Source organism: Misgurnus anguillicaudatus, chromosome 25 (genome assembly GCF_027580225.2).
Source record: "Misgurnus anguillicaudatus chromosome 25, ASM2758022v2, whole genome shotgun sequence".
Lineage (NCBI taxonomy): Eukaryota > Metazoa > Chordata > Actinopteri > Cypriniformes > Cobitidae > Misgurnus > Misgurnus anguillicaudatus.
The window spans coordinates 13,843,502-13,866,383 of NC_073361.2; the positions used below are offsets into that span (position 1 = coordinate 13,843,502).

Consider the following 22,882-nt stretch of genomic DNA (forward strand, 5'->3'; position numbering starts at 1 on the left):
TGCCAACCAACAGCCTGCTCACGTCACGTCTGCCAATCAAATGGAAAAAGGTAAGTGAAAAGCAGGTAAGTGGAAAAAGTGCCTGCCAACCAAGAGCCTGCTCACATCATGCCTGCCAACCAAGAGTCTGCTCACGTCATGCCTGCCAACCAAGAGCCTGCTCACATCATGCCTGCCAACCAAGAACCTGCTCACGTCATGCCTGCCAACCAAGAGCCTGCTCACATCATGCCTGCCAACCAAGAACCTTCTCACCTCATTCCTGCAAACCAAGAGCCTGCTCACGTCATGCCTGCCAACCTCGAGCCTGCTCACGTCATGCATGTCAACAACAAGCCTGCTCATGTCATGCCTGCCAGCCAAGAGCCTGCTCACCTCAGGCCTGCCAACCTAGGAAGAGCACACGTAATGACTGCCGACAAAGAGCGCCCTCACCTCATGCCTGCAAACCAAGAGCCAGCTCTAGTCTTGCCTGCCAACCAAGAGCCTGCTCACATCATGCCTGCCAACCAAGAGCCTGCTCATGTCATGCCTGTCAACCAAGAGCCTGCTCACCTCATGCCTGTCAACCAACAGCCTGCTCACGTCATGTCTGCCAATCAAGTGGAAAAAGGTAAGTGAAAAGCAGGTAAGTGGAAAAAGTGCCTGCCAACCAAGAGCCTGCACACATCATGCCTGCCAACCAAGAGTCTGCTCACGTCATGCCTGCCAACCAAGAGCCTGCTCACATCATGCCTGCCAACCAAGAACCTTCTCACCTCATTCCTGCAAACCAAGAGCCTGCTCACGTCATGCCTGCCAACCTCGAGCCTGCTCACGTCATGCATGTCAACGACAAGCCTGCTCACGTCATGCATGCCAACCAAGAGCCTGCTCATGTCATGCCTGCCAGCCAAGAGCCTGCTCACCTTACGCCTGCCAACCAAGAGCCTGCACACGTTATGCCTGCCGACCAAGAGCCTGCTCACGTCATGTGTGCCAAGCAAGTGGAAAAAGGTAAGTGAAAAGCAGGTAAGTGGAAAAACTGCCTGCCAACCAAGAGCCTGCTCACATCATGCCTGCCAACCAAGAGTCTGCTCACGTCATGCCTGCCAACCAAGAGCCTGCTCACATCATGCCTGCCAACCAAGAACCTGCTCACGTCATGCCTGCCAACCACGAGCCTGCTCACATCAGGCCTGCCAACCACGAACCTTCTCACCTCATTCCTGCAAACCAAGAGCCTGCTCACGTCATGCCTGCCAACCTCGAGCCTGCTCACGTCATGCATGTCAACGACAAGCCTGCTCACGTCATGCATGCCAACCAAGAGCCTGCTCAGGTCATGCCTGCCAGCCAAGAGCCTGCTCACCTTACGCCTGCCAACCAAGAGCCTGCACACGTTATGCCTGCCGACCAAGAGCCTGCTCACGTCATGTCTGCCAATCAAGTGGAAAAAGGTAAGTGAAAAGCAGGTAAGTGGAAAAAGTGCCTGCCAACCAAGAGCCTGCTCACATCATGCCTGCCAACCAAGAGTCTGCTCACGTCATGCCTGCCAACCAAGAGCCTGCTCACATCATGCCTGTCAACCAAGAACCTGCTCACGTCATGCCTGCCAACCAAGAGCCTGCTCACATCATGCCTGCCAACCAAGAACCTTCTCACCTCATTCCTGCAAACCAAGAGCCTGCTCACGTCATGCCTGCCAACCTCGAGCCTGCTCACGTCATGCATGTCAACGACAAGCCTGCTCACGTCATGCATGCCAACCAAGAGCCTGCTCATGTCATGCCTGCCAGCCAAGAGCCTGCTCACCTTACGCCTGCCAACCAAGAGCCTGCACACGTTATGCCTGCCGACCAAGAGCCTGCTCACCTCATGCCTGCCAACCAAGAGCCTGCTCAAGTCATGCCTGCCAACCAAGAGCCTGCTCACATCATGCCTGCCAACCAAGAGCCTGCTCATGTCATGCCTGTCAACCAAGAGCCTGCTCACCTCATGCCTGCCAACCAACAGCCTGCTCACCTCATGTCTGCCAACCAAGTGGAAAAAGGTAAGTGAAAAGCAGGTAAGTGGAAAAAGTGCCTGCCAACCAAGAGCCTGCTCACATCATGCCTGCCAACCAAGAGCCTGCTCACATCATGCCTGCCAACCAAGAGCCTGCTCACATCATGCCTGCCAACCAAGAGCCTGCTCACATCATGCCTGCCAACCAAGAACCTGCTCACCTCATTCCTGCAAACCAAGAGCTTACTCACGTCATGCCTGCCAACCTCGAGCCTGCTCACGTCATGCATGTCAACGACAAGCCTGCTCACGTCATGCGTGCCAACCAAGAGCCTGCTCATGTCATGCCTGCCAGCCAAGAGCCTGCACACGTTATGCCTGCCGACCAGGAGCCTGCTTACGTCATGCCTGCCAACCAAGAGCCTGCTCACATCATGCCTGCCAACCAAGAGCCTGCTCATGTCATGCCTGTCAACCACAAGCCTGCTCATGTCATGCCTGTCAACCAAGAGCCTGCTCACCTCATGCCTGCCAACCAACAGCCTGCTCACCTCATGTCTGCCAACCAAGTGGAAAAAGGTAAGTGAAAAGGAGGTAAGTGGAAAAAGTGCCTGCCAACCAAGAGCCTGTTCACATCATGCCTGCCAACCAAGAGCCTGCTCATCTCATGCCTGTCAACCAAGAGCCTGCTCACATCATGCCTGCAAACCAAGAACCTGCTCATCTCATTCCTGCAAACCAAGAGCCTGCTCACGTCATGCATGTCAACCACAAGCCTGCTCACGTCATGCCTGTCAACCAAGACCCTGCCCACGTCATGTCTGCCAACCAAGAGCCAGCTCACATCATGCCTGCCAACCAAGAGCCTGCCCACGTCATGCTTGCCAACCACGAGTCTTGCTCAAGTCATGCCTGCTAACCAAGAGCCTGCTCACCTCATGCCTGCCAACCAAGAGCCTGCTCATGTCATGCCTGTCACCCACAAGCCTGCTCACGTCCTGCCTGCCAACCAAGAGCCTGCCCACGTCATGCTTGCCACCCAAGAGTCTGCTCACGTCAGGCCTGTCAACCAAAAGCCTGCTCACGTCATGCCTGCTAACCAAGAGCCTGCTCACCTCATGCCTGCCAACCAAGAGCCTGCTCATGTCATGCCTGTCAACCAAGAGCCTGCTCCCGTCATGCCTGCCAACCAAGACCAAGAGCGTGCTCACGTCATGCCTGCAAACCAAGAGCCTGCTCACGTCATGCCTGCCAAGCCAGAGCATTTTTTACTCACGACAAAAGGTAAGTAGTAAAAGATAAGTGAAGGCAAAAAAGGTGCGAGGAAAGTGAAGGTAAAAAAAGGTGCGAGGTAAGTGAAGGTAAATGTTATGACGTCGGTTTGATCGGCTGCTCTGTTTCTGTGTTTTCATTGTGTTTATGTTTTACAGCTATGCTCATGCGCGTCTGTCACCCGGGTGCTTCATCTTCGTGATTTCCTACACCTGCGTCCCGCACCTGTCTTACGAACGGAGGTCTTACAAGTTTGGAACAACATGAGGGTGATTCATTAATGACATTATTTTAATTTTTGGCTGAACTATCCCTTTAAATAATGAGGAATACATTTTTTGGTTCCTAAATTGTTTCATTTTTTATTTTATTTTATTGTATTCACTTTATTATTTGGTGCCATCCCAGCTCATGTTGCCTTACGGGATAGTTAATTGTCCAATGAACGCACACTTAAAAATTTAGCCAGAAGTAGTAAGTCATGCAGGTAATTTCGCCTGCTGTTGTCCAAATACTATCAAATCGGACTTACTTCTCACTTCACCGTACCTGTTTAGTGCGATTTCGGACGGAGCGCTTGTGTTGTTCCAAACCCATAATATTTTCTTTAGTACAACAACGACTGTATGCTCATGCACCAGCGCCCCATCCTGTCAGGGGTGTCACATCCTTCAAACTCTCTTTCCCTTTAAGCATACATTGCATAATTTATTTCATCCTACCTTATCACAGTGTGCGACGTGGATCATTTAAACTTGGGTACGAAAAGCATGTAGACCAGGGTTCCCCAAATCTTACCCTGGAGAGCCGGAGCACTACAGAGTTTAGGTCCAACCCTAATAAAATTACCCACCTGTGATTTTTTAGTGGTCATTGATTAGCTTGCTCAGGTGTGTTTGATCAGAGTTGGCGCTAAACTCTGCAGTGCTCCGGCCCTTTAGGGTAAGATTTGGGGAACCCTGCTGTAGACTGTACGATCATGACACCTATTGAATTGGAGACTTTGACGGCTGCGACACACGTTAGCACAAGTTCTCCAGCATGCACTAGTGGTAAACGAAAACCGGTACGCAGATCGTAGCAGTGAACACACTGTGCGTTGATCATGCTGAATTTCTGACACTGTCTTGGACGAAAGACCGGGAAAACTGTCTTTGAACCGCTCTCACTGTACGACATAGAACCACAGACGAAGAGCCACGATCACAGAAATCACCACGATTGTTTCACAATAGTAATCTTTCGTCTGGGACAGCCAAAAATCGTGCAGTGTATCCCTGGCTTTTTATACGTACATACTTACAAAAATAAAGAACATAAAAATTATAACAAAATGAATTTTAAATGTACAAATTTATAACAATTACATAATTAGTAAGTACGGCCCCTACAAAGAGATATTCAGTATGTTGTTTTGAGTCCTCTTAAGTCGTCTTGATTCAATAGCTTTGTGCAAAAGCTTTAAGTTATTTACTGAAATTATTTCCTGCATCGTAGCTTAGTGTCTAAGTGAAGTGTTTTTTTTAAATGTCTAAATAAGTTATTTTAACAAACTATTTCCTCAGGGCCATCCCTTCATGGAGTCTCTCCGAGAGAATCGGCCCCTGCTATGGAGCATCAGTTTATCAGGGCTTGCCATAGTTGGGCTGTTGTCGGGGTCATCACCTGAATTCAATGAGCAATTTGCCTGGATAGACATTCCAACTGAGGTATTATATTCAGTATACTATCCAACACTTACAAATTGTGTCACCAGTATGCCAGTTTTAGGAAATACTACAAAATAGTTCTCATTAGAGAGCAAAGAACATGTATAAATGCATATTTTAATTTACTAGACATAGGCTGTGCCTGAAATAGACCCCTATGCCCTCATTCACTATTCCCTACATTAGGCACTATCTTGTGTCAAAACGTGGGAGTTCACTTGGCATGCACCTACACTGCAAAAAATGACTTAAATACTATTTAGTATTTTGGTCTTGTTTCAGTAGAAAGATCAAAAAATTCTTAAATCAAGATGTATTTTCTTGATGAGCAAAATGACCTAAGAAAAAAAATCAAATTTTTAACATAAAATATACTATCTAAGTGAATTTGTGCTTAAAACAAGCAAAATGATCCGCCAATGGGGTTAGAGAATTTTGCTTAAATTAAGAACTTATTTTTAGATTTTTTTTCTCACCCCATTGGCAGATAATTTTGCTTGTTTTAGGTTTAAATTTAATTGTATTGTATATTTTTTGTCAATAAGCTAGACTTTATTTCTTAGGTCTATTTGCTCATCTAGAAAAAGCACTTTAATTTAAGAATTTTTAGATATTTCTACTGAAAACAAGACAAAAATATTAAGTAAGAAAGTCATTTTTTGTAGTGTAGCCGCTGAGTTGTACACTTATTATTTTGGTGCATTATGGAATTGTCCACTATAATTTTGGACAGCACTACAAAATGGTGAGCTATTTATATAGGGGGCTTTTTTGGACACGGACATAGTATGCCATATAGGTACCTTTGAAATAATCATACAAAACTGATATGCATTAATCCAGTTCTTGAAATACTGAGTTAATATGCAAAATAAATGCCTTTAATCGCTAGTATACAAAAATGGCTTTTTACACTTAATTTGTTGTATTTTTATATTCTTTCTCTTTTCCTTTACAGTTTAAGTTAATAATAGCCAAGGTCTTGGTTTTGGATTTTGTTGCCGCCCTGCTGGTGGACAGAGTTCTGCAGTTCTTGCTAGGTAAAGGAACCCTGAGGTTGCCTAAGTGAACTTTTATGGCTGACAGTCACCGAAGCAGCTTCTGCCCTATAGTGACCAGACTGTGAACAGGATTTACAGGACTACGGTACTTGAACGGTGGCATTTCTGCAAGATCCAAAAGGAGGAGCGTGAAACTCATTACTAAAACACACCTCAGTGTTTCCATTTCTACCTGGTCTCTGTCTTTGCTGTGACTTAAATCTTTTATCTACATTTTCTTTCTTCTGACATCTTACTACTCCGATCTAAAGGCCAAGAAAACTACAGTATTGTGTTGAAAGGGGAACATAATCTCTTCAAGTATTCTTATGTATTCAAACTGATCCATGTTCCCGATAGGCCCCAACATGTAGTATGAAAAACATCCCCATACCATGATTTTTGCCCATTCATGCTTAACTTTTTACAGTGTACTACGTAATAACATCGAATGGTTACACATCACAAATGTGAAACACACATTTGTGGACCATTTTAAATAATAAACGGACCCAAAGACATTAATTAGTATCATTCCACATACAACAACATCTGAACGCTCCTCTTTCTGCTCGCTTGTAAACACTGGAGCGGTAGTTTCAATTATGTCATGCTAGCGTGTCACACAGCTAGTGCAAAACGTTGTGATTTAAAAGTCCTCTTTTCTTTTTCTTTTTGAAAATGACAATCGTTTAGCTAAATAAGACCCTTATGCCTTATTTGGGATCATTTAGAGCCCTTTTAAATCTGCATTGAAACTGTAAACTTGAGGTCAAGTAAAGTCCGAAATCGAGAAAAATCCTGGAATGTTTAACTCAAACTTTATTTCTTCTTGACTGAACAAAGTAAAACATAAACATATGGGGTGAGAGAATTATCAGGATTTTTGTTTTATTAAATTGGAATACTCCTTTAACAATTTTAAAAGTTGAAAAGTTTTTGGATAATGTAATTGATGTATATCTAACATGTAATTTAAAGATGCATGAAAATTGTTAATGGCACACAGCCACTCAAAACACTAAGCCATGTGCCATTTTTTTCTCATCACCCAATCATTCTAAATTATTATTAAGATTTTTGAAAATGTTAAAGTAATGTTGTTGTCACTGATTTATGTCTACCTCAAGTTTTACAGAGTTTTTTGTATTTCTGCAGCCTGTTAAAATGTTTGCTCTTATTTGTGGGATGAGGTTGATTGTGGCTAAAATGTCTGAAACACACTTATTTATTTATTTTTGCACACAATACGGGGTGTATAAGCCATGGCTGTCGTGCTAGTTGCTAGCTGCTCTTTTTTGCTGCCTTATGAGTAATGCCTTGAAGTATTAAATAAATTGATAAAATGTAAAACCAAGTGGTCTTTTGTGTGTTATTTTGTTATAGCATATTGTGATTTAGGGTGAATGGGGGAGGAATATATACAAATGTATAAATTGTTTATTAGTAAGATACCTAAATGTAATGCATTTTAAGTGAATTGGGTTTATTAATAAAGAATACATAATCCAATTTTTAATGCATTTAAAACAAATTGGATTAAGTAAAACTATTACATAAATTTTACTGGTTTCATTTACATATATCTATCATTTATAAAACGGTTAGTTCCAATCCTTGATTCTCATTGGTCAATAGGTGTGCTTTATTCACGATAAAACACTGCTATGACCGCTTCACCCAACGGTTCTATTTAATATCACTGCGCCCTTAGCAACACCCTTAGCAACACATAAACATATGAGACAAAGTCTGAGAACAGTTTGTTGTTTTTATTTGAGCTTTCATGTTGTTGTTCGCAGTCAGGGACTATTTTTTCTAGCGGAAGGAATGCTTTTATTGATTTAACTTCATGAAAGTTGCACTATTATTTTTTTTACTTTAATATTGTGTGGTAACCGTTTTATAAATCCGCTTCGCGTCATGCCTAACAACGCCCTTCAGCCGTTACTTATTCACGATACAGCACAGCCTCTCGTACCTTATTGCTTACATAAAGTGTATTTGTTTGTTTTTTAGATTAAAAGTATGTAATCAAAATACATAAATCTTATGAATTAGGCCTAAATATTGTTTTGAGTGGTACTGTTAAATATGAATTAAGTTTTATGTTACTAAAAATATAGCTCAATTGGCCTATAGCACAAGACACAGATTTCATATAGCCTGTCTAAAGTTTCATTTGATTATGTTACAGTTTTAAAGTGATAAAAAGTTTATTCCAAACCTCACTTTGTTCATCACTTTGAATTCAAGTTTCATATCTATATGGTGTGACAGTTAAGGCCTTAATATTGTTGGGTGTTGTCAGCTTACAAACTTGAAAGAGATGCCCCTTTCTGTGCTCTTAACACATTTTTACAGGATTTTATATAGAAAATATGAGGAACCACATGTGACTAAGCTGTGACCCATCTGTGTCACTTTGTGGCTACAGGACATTGTCCTTTCAGGAACATAATTATGTAGTTCACATATACCTAGTTTGTAAACTTTGTGTTTATCTATGTTTATTTGTAACCAATCAGAATCATTTTTAGATTCTGAAGAGATTCAATCATCTCTGCTATAGGGGTCCTGTATGGCTTCTGTATAGCTCAGTGTTAGAGCATTGCGTAGCAGCGCAAAAGGTCATGGGTTGGATGTAGCGAACACATACTGTACACTAATAGAAAATAGGCATATACCTTGCAATGCACTGTAAGTTGCATTGTTTAGATAAAAGTGTTTGCCAAAATACATCAATGTAAGCTATTACGATTAAATATTCAGTGACTAATGATGTTGCACTCTGGATAGACCAGGCCAATTATCTTCTTTTTCACATGCATAATATATATCATTGTGCTAAAGAGGAGTTAGTTGCCAGGGGATCCAATCCTATGGGTGTTTAGTTGAGATGATACGTGTGTGATATTTGTAATTGGTGTTTAGTTTACTGTTCAAACTTGCTGAATTAAACATAGTTTTATATTTTTTAAATAAATTCTAAATAAATACAAATGTGACTTTGTTTGTTCGGTTATGACTGTTAACCTGAATTTTATATTTGTACAAAATGATGCCTATTTGTTTTATGGTATTATTTGCGGACCCTGTGTCCCAAATTACTCATTATTTGTTTTTTAATGTTCTGTCCACAGTTAGAGATCCACTGCCCTAATGGTTCATTTTAAACCAGGATCTGTTCCAAGGAGAGCATCTACTGCAATATTTGCCTTATTCTGATGAAGTTGACAGTGTCTACAACAGACAAATTTTAATCTGCTTACTTGGCCTGTCACGCTGACTCATTATCCAATTATAGCAGCACATGCATGTTCATGACCTGCAAATGTGTGATGTTAACTTCTTAAAAGAGACATTGGTGCCTGTCTACAAAATGCCAAATATTTGCCTTTTCTGGTTATAGAAACAGCATATAAGATATTCTAAGAAAGTCTTCAAACAATTGTGCTGTCAACATTTATCCAGAATACATAACCTATATATTTATTTTTATTTATAAGTTATTTCAACTTACTATTTTTTATTTTGACTAGCAAGGAGTTGCAGTTACTTAAAAATATAATTAATTAGTTTATTTAAGTTATTTTAGCTCTATTAGGTTCAAGCAACTCATCACTAGTCAAAATAAAAAAAGCTGAAATGACCTGTAAATTCAAGCTGATTATTAAAAGGCAACCAGGATTTTTTATAGTAAATATATATGAGAAAATTGTGACGTTTAATTTACTTTTTTATTTAACATTAGCCTACTATTTTTGACATTGTTTAACCTAAATTACATTGCCTTTCATTTGCTGCTTTGATTCTCTTAACAAATTCTTTTTCTAGCCTTATGAACTTACCGTGACTGAAGATAAAGGGGAAACATCTTGCTGTCCACGACTTGTCGACATGAAGAAGAGTGATGTGAAATGAGACAGTAATGAAAGTAGTCACGTTATGAAGCATCTGATCCAAGGGGCCTAGCATGTGCTGCCTGTTATCCAAATTAAGTTAGTAACCCACTATAGGAGAAATAAATGCTGGGTTTTCATGCTTTTTAGTATGGAAGCAAAACTAAAGTGGACATTGACCATATTCTTGGACTCCTTAATTCACAGACAAGTCTTTTCTTTTGAGTCTATGATTTCTTAAGTTCACGAAGAGTTGATGGGACACTTAGGCTTAGCCTACATGATGGCTCCAAAAGTCAGAATTATATTTGGTGAAACAAAAAATACATAGGTGTATTAATGATTATTGTTTTGTTTGACATGTTTTTGCTTAAAGAAATAATGACCATAGCCTTCAGCAATCAAACATCCGTGTCCTAGATATAAACACTGACAGTAATATGACAGAGTCTGTTGGCCAAATGATGTACGCCTATCTCATTTTTTGAATACTCTAGTCCAAATAGAAGTACGTGCTTGTGCTTTTTTGTCTTTTGCCCAAAACACCTTTCATTGTGTATAGTAAACACAGACATGAGCAATTGTCAGCACGTTTTAACGTGCTAATAAGTCTTTTTCTATGGGACAAAGCCACAATTTAACATATTCACGAATATTCAAAATAACAATAATAATAAAAGTACATTTTCCTTATAATTTATGGTCATTTGAACGGTACAGACGTAAGTAAACTGGCCCAACATAGGCTTGTTCGACTTCATGCGGCGCCACAAGAACCGACAGCAGGATGACGTCGAAATTCCGCGAGAGAGATTTAAAAGCAAACTTCTCCGTATGATATAGCGAATTGCTCTCGCGGGACTTTGACGTCATCTTGCTGTCGATTCTTGCGGCGCCACATAAACTCGAACAAGCCTAATGATTGGTCAATGTGTTCCACATGACAATGCCTTAGCGCTTTCTATTATTAAACCAATAAATCTTAATTTGTATGTTAAATTAATCCAGAAGCAAAGATTTAAAAAATCATAATAAAAATAATAAATCAAATGAAATGTTTTGTTGATTTAAAATTACTTTGAAAAGACGTTCCAAGGCTTTATCGATTAGCAGGATATTTTTGTATTGTTACTTTTATTATTTCTGTTGTTTGTTTAATATCTGTGTGTGTATGATAGCAAGTTTGTTTTTATTTTGTTAAAAAAAAATATTTTTATATTTTTATAATTTATGCATACCCCGTTGATGATGCGTGTTCAGAGCGCCCTCTACCGTCTTTTGTCTCTCTTCAATGTGGTGGTTAGTAACGCAGTGACGCTGTTCCGTTTCCAAGCGCAACCAAAAGCATAACACGGCTCTCCTCCCGCTAGCTTTCATTACAGTTATCCAGTCGTGAACATCTGTTTTTATTATAGTTCCTTCTGATACTCAAGCCTTATGTTAACACCGTATATTTCATTCTGAAGCATTTGTTTTTCAACTCGTCACGACAAAACTCTCATCCGCATCATCCTTCTGCTGCTGTAATGGTAAGTAGCTTAGCCAGCTAACATTAGCTGATCTGAGAGAAAACTAGAAAATCACCTGTTTGCATGATTAAAGCTAAACAGATTTCAAGCAAATGCTTTATTTATGAGCCTTAAACTCTGTCTGGTCACTAAATTATGCAGCTCAGAGAAGGAAAGTGAGTAAAGGTTGCAAGGTTGTCAGGCCATTAATACCAATGCCTGTCTGCATACGATTTTAATATTACATAATTTTAATCGGTTGTTTCATTAGCAATGCATAGGCTTTAAGCAATATAACATTATAAGGCGTTCAGAAAGTCAGTTAAATTGTTCAATAGAGTATTAGGGCTATATCAAACTGTTTTATTACCCTTTAATGACATTACTGATGTATATAATCAGTACACTTTTTATCTGATGTATTATTAAACAGATTAATTAGTATTAATCAGAGTCACAAAACAGTAAACATTAAATATTTACGTTCCTGAAAAAAATAGCTAACCGTTACATACTTTTGAAAAATCTAATCAAAATTCTTTCAATCATTTCAATCAAACTTTTTATATCATTTTATACATGTATACATCTATAAACCATTATGAAAGCCATACTTTGAGTCAAACCTGCTTTTAAAAAGATTTTTTACTTAGTTAGTTTTGTACAATGCGTCTGTTGACCTAGAGAGGGCGCCGTTTGTCTGCTTTAAGTTTTTAGATGCTTTTGTGAATGCTAGTAATTATTGAATGTACAAGTATGTCTTCTCGCCCACAGGCTAATTTTGGGTTTAATGAGCACCATCAGAATGAGGTGATCAACTACATGCGTTTTGCCCGCTCTAAACAGGCACTGAGACTGAAGACAATCGACTCCTGTTTCCAAGACCTGAAGGACAGCAGGTATCATTCTTAAGAAACGGCCATTCCCTTTCATGTAATTATTAAAGGAACACTCCACATTTTTTTTGCAGTTTTGGAGTCCATTCGGTCGATCTCCGGGTCTGGTGGTGCCGCTTTCGGCATGGCTTGGCGTGGTCCGTTGAATCTGATTGGATAATTAGCATCACGCTCAAAAATAAGCAAATAGTTTCCCAGCAAACAATGACCTGGCGGTCCGCCGGCGGTTTTTGGGCGGCACGAAGTCAGCGGCTTGACGCGGTCGGACCACCGTCGGGGCACCTTCGGCAAACCGACCAACGTAAAAAAGCTGTCGGTCTGCCGGTGTTTCTTGGGTGGCAAGCCACCAGCGGCTTGCCCCTGCTGGACCACCGGTGGTACACCAGTGGCAAACCGCCCCAGCAAATAATGACCTGGCGGTCCGCCGGCGTTTTTTGGGTGGCACGAAGTCAGCGGCTTGACGCGGTCGGACCACCGTCGGGGCACCTTCGGCAAACCGACCAACGTAAAAAAGCTGTCGGTCTGCCGGCGTTTCTTGGGTGGCAAGCCACCAGCGGCTTGCCCCTGTTGGACCACCGGTGGTACACCAGTGGCAAACCGCCCCAGCAAACAATGACCTGGCGGTCTGCCGACGGTTTTTGGGTGGCACAAAGTCAGCGGCTTGACGCGGTCGGACCACCGTCGGGGCACCTTCGGCAAACCGACCAACGTAAAAAAGCTGTCTGTCTCCCGGCGTTTCTTGGGTGGCAAGCAACCAGCGGCTTGCCCCTGCTGGACCACGTACACCAGTGGCAAACTGCTAGGTTACTGAAACTAAGAATTATAAAAATCTTAAGAAAATACATGAAAAACAATATGAGACTGCATATAGGGCTTATTTAACGAAATGCATACATATTTTTTTTATATTTCAGTTTAAAAGAATTTTAAGGATAGAAAAAAAAATGAGAGATAGTGTTTAATGCAATATAGTCCACGTGCAGGTGTGGTAATTTGGACATTTATAGACAACAAAACGAGTTTGTGATTTCATAATCATTTGAGGAGATTTTAAATTGTTGTAGTGATTATGTCAATGTGTGAATTTGCCATGACGGGTGTGCTGTGCGCGCCGAACACGTGCCCTTTTTGGCTTGTTCGACTTCATGCGGCGCTGCAAGAACCGACAGCTGTATGACGTCAAAGTACCGCGAGAACGATTCGAGAACTCATACGAAGTGTAATTTTGTCTCGCTCTCGCGGCACTTTAACGTCATCCGTCTGTCAGTTCTAGCGGGGCCGCAGGCAGGAAGTCGAACAGCCTTCTTTCTCAATTCGGAATCGGATTACCATGAGGTCGGACTGACGAAGCTCCTCTTTCACGGGTTTCTTTACTGTTTTCAGGTAAGTTTAGTCCCTCAAAATACACAAATAATACACAAAACTATTATTGACACGTAACAGAAACGCGTGTGTTGAATATTTACTTCATAGAAATGTTTTTTGTCTTGGAGAAAGTCTGATAGCATGTGGACGCTTTTCAAAAGTGATAATGTTAGGGTGACTATAGCTTTTGCATTGTTTATTAAGTTTTGGCTTTTTAAAAAGCAACTTCGTGTGTTGATGAGATGATGTGATAGCTTTGTTCAGGTTGTCAATGCATTATTGGAAGTAACTTAGGCTAACGTTACTCTGTTTAGCCTAAAATATGCAATGTACTGCACAGTTAAACGGTGAAAAAACTTTCATATAGCGTGAGTATTTGGTGAAACAAGTACAAACACATGTTTTATCGTAAACATATATATACAAAAAAGTTGTTCTTTTATTTTAGGAGTGACCAAAATAACCTCTATAATAGAAGAAAAGCTGAAGATTTCAAAATTTTCTAAAGAGAGACACAGACAGAGACGTAAACTCAGGCAGGTTGAGAGCATATTAACTCACTTTTTCCACAACATATTACCATGCATCTTGTCATTTTTCTGCGTTTATAGCAGTTATTCCAGGAAGGTTTTAACATCCAAACGTGAGTGGCACCATATGAGCAATATTAAATGAACAAGTAAACCTTAAAACATAGATTCTGTTATATTTTGTATACTTTAATTTTCTTTTCTGTGTTTTACATCCTTTTCATCAATAATGATTCCTTTGTGACAAATTGCATGTTATGTTTGTAGATTTTCCTTGCTGATATCCCTGCAGCAGAGTCAAAGCAGACCTGTCAGAAAACATCTCTAAGGTGCTATGAATCTCATAACTAGTAAGTACAACCTTAAACTAATACATTGCTGTTTACAGGTTTAAGGTTGTGGTTTATTTATAAAGTGCATCCAATTTCATTGGTAAAAAACAATGTTATTTTGTGTATTTGGTATAATATGCAATGTGTTTGCGTGGTGTACAGTTAAAAACACATACATTTTTATAGCTTTAGATTTCCTCCCTTCCTCAAACGCATTGATTTTGTACAGAACTCATCGATCTGAAATGCGCTGTGTCCCTGATTGGCCAGCTAATATGTACGTTGTGATTGGCCTGAATATGTCTGACGTCAGCCAGAAATGTGACGCTCCTGTTTGAAAGATTCGGTCACAATGAAATGCTGACAGGAGTATATTTGTAGGCTATGAGTAAAAGCGGGAGCAATTATACAGACAGCGCATTATTTGAAAACCACGCCCACCGGGGGAAAACTATCCAACCATCTCCATTTACTTTATATTGCATTTCTGGCTTATAACCAAAAAACAAAACAATGCCTGAAAGCTGCTGCGTGACAGAGTCTACAGCTAACACGCTGAAAAACCCAGAAATAAGTTTTTAGTACCAAGCTATAAAACTCAGCCTTTAAGGAGACAAAAGTGGATCGCTGATTATGTTTCCCTACAGTGGGCAACTGGGCATAGTTCTAATTATAGTAGTACTATGACAAGTTGCCTGTATCCAGTTTTGTGTCTTTGAAACGCTAGTTTTTTTTTTTGTGTCAACAGCTTATAAAATCTTATTTCTGAGTTTTTGGCTTGTTAGTTCAAGCCTGGTCCAACCAGACTCTCGTACATTCATTTCATTTGTACAGGGAGTCTGGCCACGCTCCATTGCAGGGTGTTACTTCCGTTAAGGAGGGTCTTCTGTTGAAGTTTAAAACTACTGGATCTGCCCATAGTCACTCAGGATCTGCCATAGGCAATTGTTAACGTGTGGTCGTGACATATGTCATGCGCCAAAACCGGCTGGAAACAACAAGTTTGAATGATCAGACCAACAAAACTTAGCAAACATTGTTCTTGCTCCGGCTTTAACTTCTGTATATTCGGCAGTTTTGCAACAACGGACTGAATAGCTTTTCTCACGTCTTTCTCCGCTGCCATTACTGAATAACAACTCAAACTGACGCACGACCTCTGTTCGCTGATTGGTCCTGCAGATTTTTGCAGGAGAAAACAACACTCTACACAGCAGTCCCAGACATTGTACTGAAGCGAAATGAAAATTAAGTGGAAGCACGTAGGAGGGCGGAGCCAGGCTATGTTAGCTCCACACCCTGTCACACAGCAGCTTTTAGGCATTGTTGTGGTATTTGTTATAAGCCAGAAAAGACATGGAGGTTCAGGCAGCCACACGCAATACAAAGTCATTGTTAATCATTGTTTACGCATATCGTTAACATGTACTTATACATACTTACACACCAAAGTAAATGTAAAATCATGAGTCGGACCATAATTGCTCTTTAATAAAATACAATAAAAAGGCAAGGCTTTTTCACATTTTACTCCTAAATTCTTATGACCTTGTTCTTCAGTAATTAAATAATAAAATGCGCAAATGAGCTTTTGCGTGAAATAATATGAACAGCAGCAATCCTAATCCTTCTCATTTTGCTTTTCTGTTTTTGTCCATCAGGATACACATCATGAGATAACTAGAGCTTACGGCTCTGTTTGGATCCAGCCTCACTTGTGAAGACTTCAGATGACGTAAACACTCACAAAGACATTATATGATGGCATCTATAGATGGACATACACAACTGCCAAATGTAACATATTGTAATTACTGCACCAAAGCGCAACCCTACAGATTTTCAACCCACTTAATATTGTTACAAATACAATATATGTTTATATTTGAAAAAATATTCTTTAGCTAATTTTACTGATTTATTTCCATTTATTTGTCCACAATACTCTGCCAAAATGATGTTTTGCATCATCCAAATATTGTTAATGTACATATTACAGACATTGTAACAACACAAAGTGGGTTGAAAAAGTTTCTTCTTCTAAGTGCAGTAACTACGCTAACACTAAAACCGAGAAAAAAGTTCTTAAAGTGTTTTACACCAGCGGGTCAAACTTGTTACTGCAATTTTGGCAAACACATTTCTCTGATGGGACAAAATTAAACCAGGAGACTTTGTCACAAGACAACAGATCTCACAAAGCCCATTTCAACCTTCACCTCAATTTTGACCAAATGCATAGTTACTGCGCTTTGGCTTTGTTGGACAGTATAGTAGTATTATAGTAATGCTGCAGTGAAACCATGGTAACCATATATTTTTAAATCATGGTAAAGTTTGTGGTTACTAAAATGTAGTACTATAAGCCTACGCTGTTGTAAGAGAATGTTTATTCTTTATTATTGTTGTGAAACTATTGTTGATTTTATATTTACCATGTGTTACTGCAAATGATGGTAAAATCATGGATAACTTTGCATGGGTACAGAAAGGTGTAAACTGGTTGTTTTTATTTGGAAGTCATGTTGGTTTTAATGCATGTGATAAATGTATATGCATTTGAATATTTATTCTGTTTACTGACAATAATAAATTTGCAGTTGCTGATGTAAATTGTTTATTATTGTGTTGAAAGACATTTGGTTAGCGTGATTAAACAATTATGAACCACGGAGCGACCGTGGGCAGCTAGCAACCATTACCGGTATAAACCAGCGGACCTTTGCAGCTGCCGCTGGTGGTCCGCTGTAAAAACGATGGGTAAAACTCCGGCGAGCCACTGGCGGCATCCGCCGGGGGACCGCCGCTCGTCCGCTGGCCTTGTGTTAGCTGGGGCAGCGGTCCAACAGCGGACCTCCGACTTCTGCGGCTGCCGCTGGTGGTCCGCTGGAAAAACGATGGGCAAAACTACGGCGAGCCGCTGGCGGCATCCGCCGGTGGACCGCCGCTGGTCCGCTGGCCTTATGTTATCTGTGGCAGCGGTCCGACAGCGGACCTCCGTCGAAAAAGTAGCGGCTGCCGCTGGTGGTCCGCTGGAAAAACGATGGGCAAAACTCCGGCGAGCCGCTGACGGCATCCGCCAGTGGACCGCCAACTTTGCCGCCGGTGGTCCGCCGGTGGACCGCTGACCTTATGTTTGCTGGGTTTGATATTTTCCTATTTAAAACTTGACTCTATTGTAGTTACATCGTGTACTAAGACTGAAAGGCAATTAAAAGTTGCAATTTTGTAGGTCGATATGGCTAGGGACTATACTCTCATTGCGGTGTAATAATCAAGGACTTTACTGCCATAATGCAGCAGGCACAATGATATTACGCAACATCAAGTAATTTTTTTTTAGCGCGATGCTAATGGTCTAATCAGATTCAATGGATTATGCTAAGCTATGCTAAAAGTGGTACCACCAGACCCGGAGATCAGCTGAATGGATTCTGAAATGGTTAATATCAAGTGTTTAACTCCAGGGGAGCTGGAAAATGAGCATATTTTAAAAAAACAAGTGGAGTGTCCCTTTAAAGAAGCAGTGGGTTACAGTACATTTTATAACAGCTAAGGGGCGTTGTTAAAACCCCATAAAATGCGCTGTAACACCACTGCTTCACGGGACTTATTGCTTTTATAAAACTTACATCATATGCATAGCAGGGTTTCATAAAATTAAACACACCAAATAAGATGCATAAAATAAAATAATTATTTAGGTACCAATATTACTTTTCCCCTAACAAAGTAGTTCCTCAGAATCAAGTGTGGCTGCAACGGAGTGATTCCTATGCGCACAGATGCAGCAAAGACACAATGAAAATATGATTTATTGTCATAAATTAACATTCATCTAATTTATACATTAACATTTATATCATGCAGCTGTTTAAGTGTGGATCAAATATGGTAGGAAGCATGCTTAACTCTTTCCCCGCCAACCTTTTTTTAATTGCCAGCATTTTTATGATTTTCACAAAAGTTTAATGCCTTCCAAAAAAATGTATTCTTTAAATATATAAACATACAATATTTCAAATGAAAGAACAGACTGAACAGACTTTAAAAAAAATTCTATCTTCATTTGTTCTCTTTTTATAACCTTTCAAATATGGGTAGGTTTCTTAAAAAGAACAAATGTAATAATAATTGCGTTTTTGTAAATGACTTTTGTTAGAGATTAGATTCAGAGTGATGGTCAAAACATACACAGAGTTCTTACTGTTGAGTGGATGCTTCAGGTTTTTATAAGTTGTGTAAGAGCGCCACCTAGTGGGTAATAGAGGAAATATGGATTACCGTTAAAACAGGGAAGCGCCATTGGCAGGGAACCATTTTCTCTTAATTGATTAGATAACTTGTCAATGGCGGGGAAAGAGTTAAAGATCTGGATGTTTATTGACATGTATCTAAATATCGCCATTTATTGTGCAATTGTTGAAAATAAAAATATGATTGTAGATTGTGGTGTTTATTTTCATAAATCAGTACGTAGCTACAGTGGAGAATGAAGGAGTACTGCCCGCTTTATAAAACACATTATGCTATCAGTTTAAATAGTTTTTGTCCTTTATGTTTTTTCCTGTATACCGCTCATGTTAAAGGCTTGTAGAAGAGACGTATACAGTGGATGAGGTGGCTGAAATGTTGGATGGACTGCAGGTGCTGGTACGTGGAGAAGTGGAAATGGAACTCATAAACACAGCTCACACCAACGTGCTGCTGTTGCGACAGCTGTTTTCCCAGGCTGAGAAGTTTTACCTGCGACTGCAGACGGACATCTCTGAACTGGAGAACAGGTGAGAAGGAAACAGGCATGAGGAAGGGGTGAAACAGGCTACTAATCATCTCCATATTAACTGATTGGCTATATCCAGGGATCCCTCGGGTCCCTAAAATCCTTGAAAGTTTGTGAATCTGGGGAAAAAAATTCAAGGCCCTGTGAAGTTTTGAAAATATACGTACATAGATACAGGTCATTGAAAGTGCTTGAATCTATTTTATGCAAGAAGTTTTCTGGAAAAAAATCCATGTTATTCCATGTGTAGTGTAGGATAATATCATAAAAATTCTAGACGTGCTAAACTGTTCACTTTAAATGCTTATATATTCTGTATGCGAATGTTGATTCATACCAAAATGCTTTTTTGCATAGTTGTGTTTGACACATGAAAACGTCTCAGGTTACGTATGTAACTGTTGTTCCCTGAGAAGGGAATGAGATGCTGCGTCTACCTTGCCGTACTTCCTACGTCCCTGTATGCCGTGTTTGGTAATATTTCAGATAGCGATACACTTCCGCAGTGACACAGCTCGAGTTCCCTCAAAAGGAACTGTAACAATGTTTCTTAAAAGGTAACACGATGTAACCTTGCTCTCACTTGAATTGTGTCCCCACATTTAGTCCTTGAATTTGAGGGTATTGCACCTGGAAAGTCCTTGAAAGGTCCTTGAATTTGAAGTTAACTAAGGTGTGGGAACCCTGTATATCTCCTCTCCACCAATAAAACTGGTGTATTGTGGGCATTCTGGCACAATATGGCTGCCGTTGCATAATCCAATTGCTTCTTTGTTTAGTGATGTTAATTCATGCCGTAAATAGAGTGCCGCAGGGATGGGATATTTTTGTAGGCTTACCCCGAAAGTTAGAGGGACATGGGTTCCTTTGCCAAAAAGTCCATTAATTTTTCACATATACTTTTGGATTATGGCAAAAAATAAGCTCTGTGTTCAACAAAAGTTGAAGACAATACGTTAAGTCCAAGTTAATCTTCACAGATGAATACAAAATTTATGAATATTAAAGTCTAAACGCGTTATTTAGGAATATAAACGCCAAATTTTACTTCAAAATTCATAAAAGTTGAATTCACCTGTGAAGACTAACTTGTAAGTGTCATAAACTTTTGGTAAACACAGAGCTCTTTTTGTGATATTCCAAAAGTCTATGGGAAAAATGAATGAGCTTTATTGCGAAGGAACTCATGTCCCGCTGACTTCCGGGTTAGCCTACAAAAATATTCCATCCCTGCGGCACTCTATGAGGCCTTGAAACCAAAGGACATGGGTTATGTGTCAGATGTTTTAAAGGAGCAGCTTCAGTTTTTAGACGTGCAGAACGCTTCAGACAGCCACAACATTAAAATATTCTATCTGAGACTTCAAGATGAAGAACAGGTATTGTAAGGGAGACTAGGAAACCTGAAATGGATCCATCAGGGAGAAGTGGAGCCAAAAGTTTAGTCAGTAAAGTTCTACTAGAAACCGCATACTGATGCGTAAGCTACAAAAGCTGTTGGGAAAAGCATGGGAAGTGGGATTTGACTGGATTTGATAAACAGGTACGGTGGAACAATGTAGAACGTAAGTTTTTGGGTTGAAAAGTTTTTATGTGCCACTGTGGACTGACTTCCTCTGAGCTAGAGGAAGGGTTCACTGAATCTTAAAGCGTTGCTCGTAGTTGTTGGATTGAACCGGGGCAAGATCAGCTAGGAACTGAATACTGATGGATCAGATCTGGAGAAATCTTGGTTCTTCACAAACATATCTGGGCTTTGTCAAGGGATATGGGATGGATAATAGTTTGGTACAACTTGATAAAAAATTCACAAGCTGGTGTTATGAACATTACAGTCACAGAATGCAAAAATGAGCGGATCATTACTGACTTCAATGCCATTGTAACTTGCTGTGGTAAACACCAGACCAAATGATTGTTGTTTTGATAAACGTTTGATGAGGAACTGGTTGCAAAATGGTTAATTTTATACATCATCTGTCACTAATGTGACCCATGCCCCTTTGCTCTGCTGTCAAAACCACATCCTTCCTACAATGCGCTGTGAATGTGCTGGAAGGTCAACTGAATGTCACACTTTCAGATGTCAAATACAAAGCAGGCAGATTTCTTTGTTGACATTGAATGCAAGTAACTTCAACCTAAAACACTGGCAACTCTGCAAAGTTTATCATGAATAATATTTATAACATTTTAAGTAATATGTGACCCCATGGTTCCCACGGGTCCTTGAAATCCTTGAAAGTTTGTGAATCTGGGGGGGAATTCAAGGCCCTCAGAAATGTTTGAAAATATACATGCATAGATACAGGTCATTGAAAGTGCTTGAATCTATTTTAGTTTTCTGGAAAAAAATCCATATTATTCCCTGTGTAGTGGAGGATAAAATCATAAAAATGTTAGACTTTTTAAGCACATGTGCCAAACTGTTCGCTTTAAATGCTTATATCTTCTGCATGTGAATATTGATTCATACCAAAATGCTTTTTTGCATAGTTGTGTTTGACAAATGAAAACGTCTCGGGTTACTTATGTAACTGTTCTTCCCTTAGAAGGGAACGAGACACTGCGTCTCCCTTGCCATACTTCCTGCGTCCCTGTAACGCCGTCCTTGGCAATATTTCAGTCATTACACATTACACATTTGCGGACCATTTTAAACAATAAACTGACACAAAGACATAAATTAGTATCATACAACAATGTCAGAACTGTCCTCTTTCTCCACACTTGTAAACGCTGGGGCGATAGTTTCGCATTCGTCATGCGTCGATGTGCATAGGCAAAGACGTAAGGTCGCGCGTCACATGGCTGGTGCAAGATGAGAAGTTGTGGTTTAAAAGTACTTATTAAAACGGAAAAATACTTCAGGCTTAAAGGTGCGATTGTTGCTGGCATGCAAAGCATATGTCTTGCCAGCTTGCTGATATTTATGATATATAATTATTATATCAATACGTATTACCTACAACTCTAACGGTACATTCACACGGGACGTAAGCGTTAACGCTTGGCGGAAGGCTTGTCTGAAGCGTGGCCAACAGCCAATCACAGTGGCCGCAACACATGCTCCGGTCTTTCATAAAGGTAATTGGCTGGCTCTGCCTAGATAATTTGCATAAAGCGATCTGATTGGCTGACACACGCATTGGGGCTTGAAAAGTTGAGAAATGTTCAGCTTCTGCCGCGAGCAACGGCACTGATGCGGCGCCGACGGATCCACAATTCAGTTAGGCAATGCATGACGTCACCCATTAAAAGTGAATGGGAAGCTTTAATGTTAAAGCGTGTGAAGGGGGCGTGCAGACCAAAGCTTTTATGCCCGCGACCGGCACATGTTTTCAATTGTTTCCAATGGAAGCCTATGAAAAGGCTATTCGCCAGTGCCTTATTTTCACAGATTTCACTGTAGCTTTTTTTTGCAAAAACCTCCAATTCTAAAAAAATCTACTTCTTTGGACATGGTAAACAATTGCAAAATCACTAAAGATGCAACTAGAAACATTGCAAATCAGGAAAGTCAGATTTGAAAAGGTAAAAATTAAGAAATTGAACCACA

At 40.3% G+C, this 22,882-nt stretch overlaps 2 protein-coding genes and 1 long non-coding RNA gene across 8 annotated transcripts in view; all 3 read left to right on the top strand.

Moving 5' to 3' along the window:
- Window positions 1-504: 504 nt before the first annotated feature.
- Window positions 505-7,321, top strand: LOC129426611 (uncharacterized). 2 transcript variants are annotated; one of them, XM_055183024.2, is made up of 3 exons: window positions 505-3,527; window positions 4,824-4,967; window positions 5,926-7,321. In XM_055183024.2, exon 1 carries the CDS (start codon window positions 1,498-1,500, stop codon window positions 2,038-2,040), a length of 543 nt encoding a protein of 180 aa, XP_055038999.2. In that variant the 5' UTR covers window positions 505-1,497; the 3' UTR covers window positions 2,041-3,527; window positions 4,824-4,967; window positions 5,926-7,321. The 2 variants fall into 2 exon arrangements, with proteins under 2 accessions (XP_055038999.2, XP_073720041.1); XM_073863940.1 differs by lacking the exon at window positions 5,926-7,321 and having other exon boundaries at window positions 4,824-5,300.
- Window positions 7,322-11,193: 3,872 nt separating this feature from the next.
- Window positions 11,194-22,882, top strand: part of lztfl1 (leucine zipper transcription factor-like 1) — a 42,262-nt gene continuing 30,573 nt past the window's right edge. For 2 of the 3 annotated variants that reach the window (XM_055181433.2, XM_055181434.2), the window contains exons 1-3: window positions 11,196-11,438; window positions 12,192-12,316; window positions 19,130-19,324. In XM_055181433.2, the coding sequence (XP_055037408.1) occupies window positions 11,436-11,438; window positions 12,192-12,316; window positions 19,130-19,324 (323 nt within the window). In that variant the 5' untranslated portion in view covers window positions 11,196-11,435. Of the gene's footprint in view, window positions 11,439-12,191; window positions 12,317-19,129; window positions 19,325-22,882 lie in introns of all 3 variants that reach the window. The other variant, XM_055181435.2, reaches the window with a different exon arrangement.
- LOC141362109 (uncharacterized) lies at window positions 13,383-17,153 on the top strand. Of its 3 annotated transcripts, XR_012368079.1 has the most exons (4): window positions 13,383-13,696; window positions 14,127-14,321; window positions 14,476-14,558; window positions 16,202-17,153. It is a non-coding gene; the product is annotated as an uncharacterized lncRNA (long non-coding RNA). The 3 variants fall into 3 exon arrangements; XR_012368078.1 differs by lacking the exon at window positions 14,127-14,321 and having other exon boundaries at window positions 13,460-13,696; XR_012368077.1 differs by lacking the exons at window positions 13,383-13,696; window positions 14,127-14,321 and having other exon boundaries at window positions 14,328-14,558.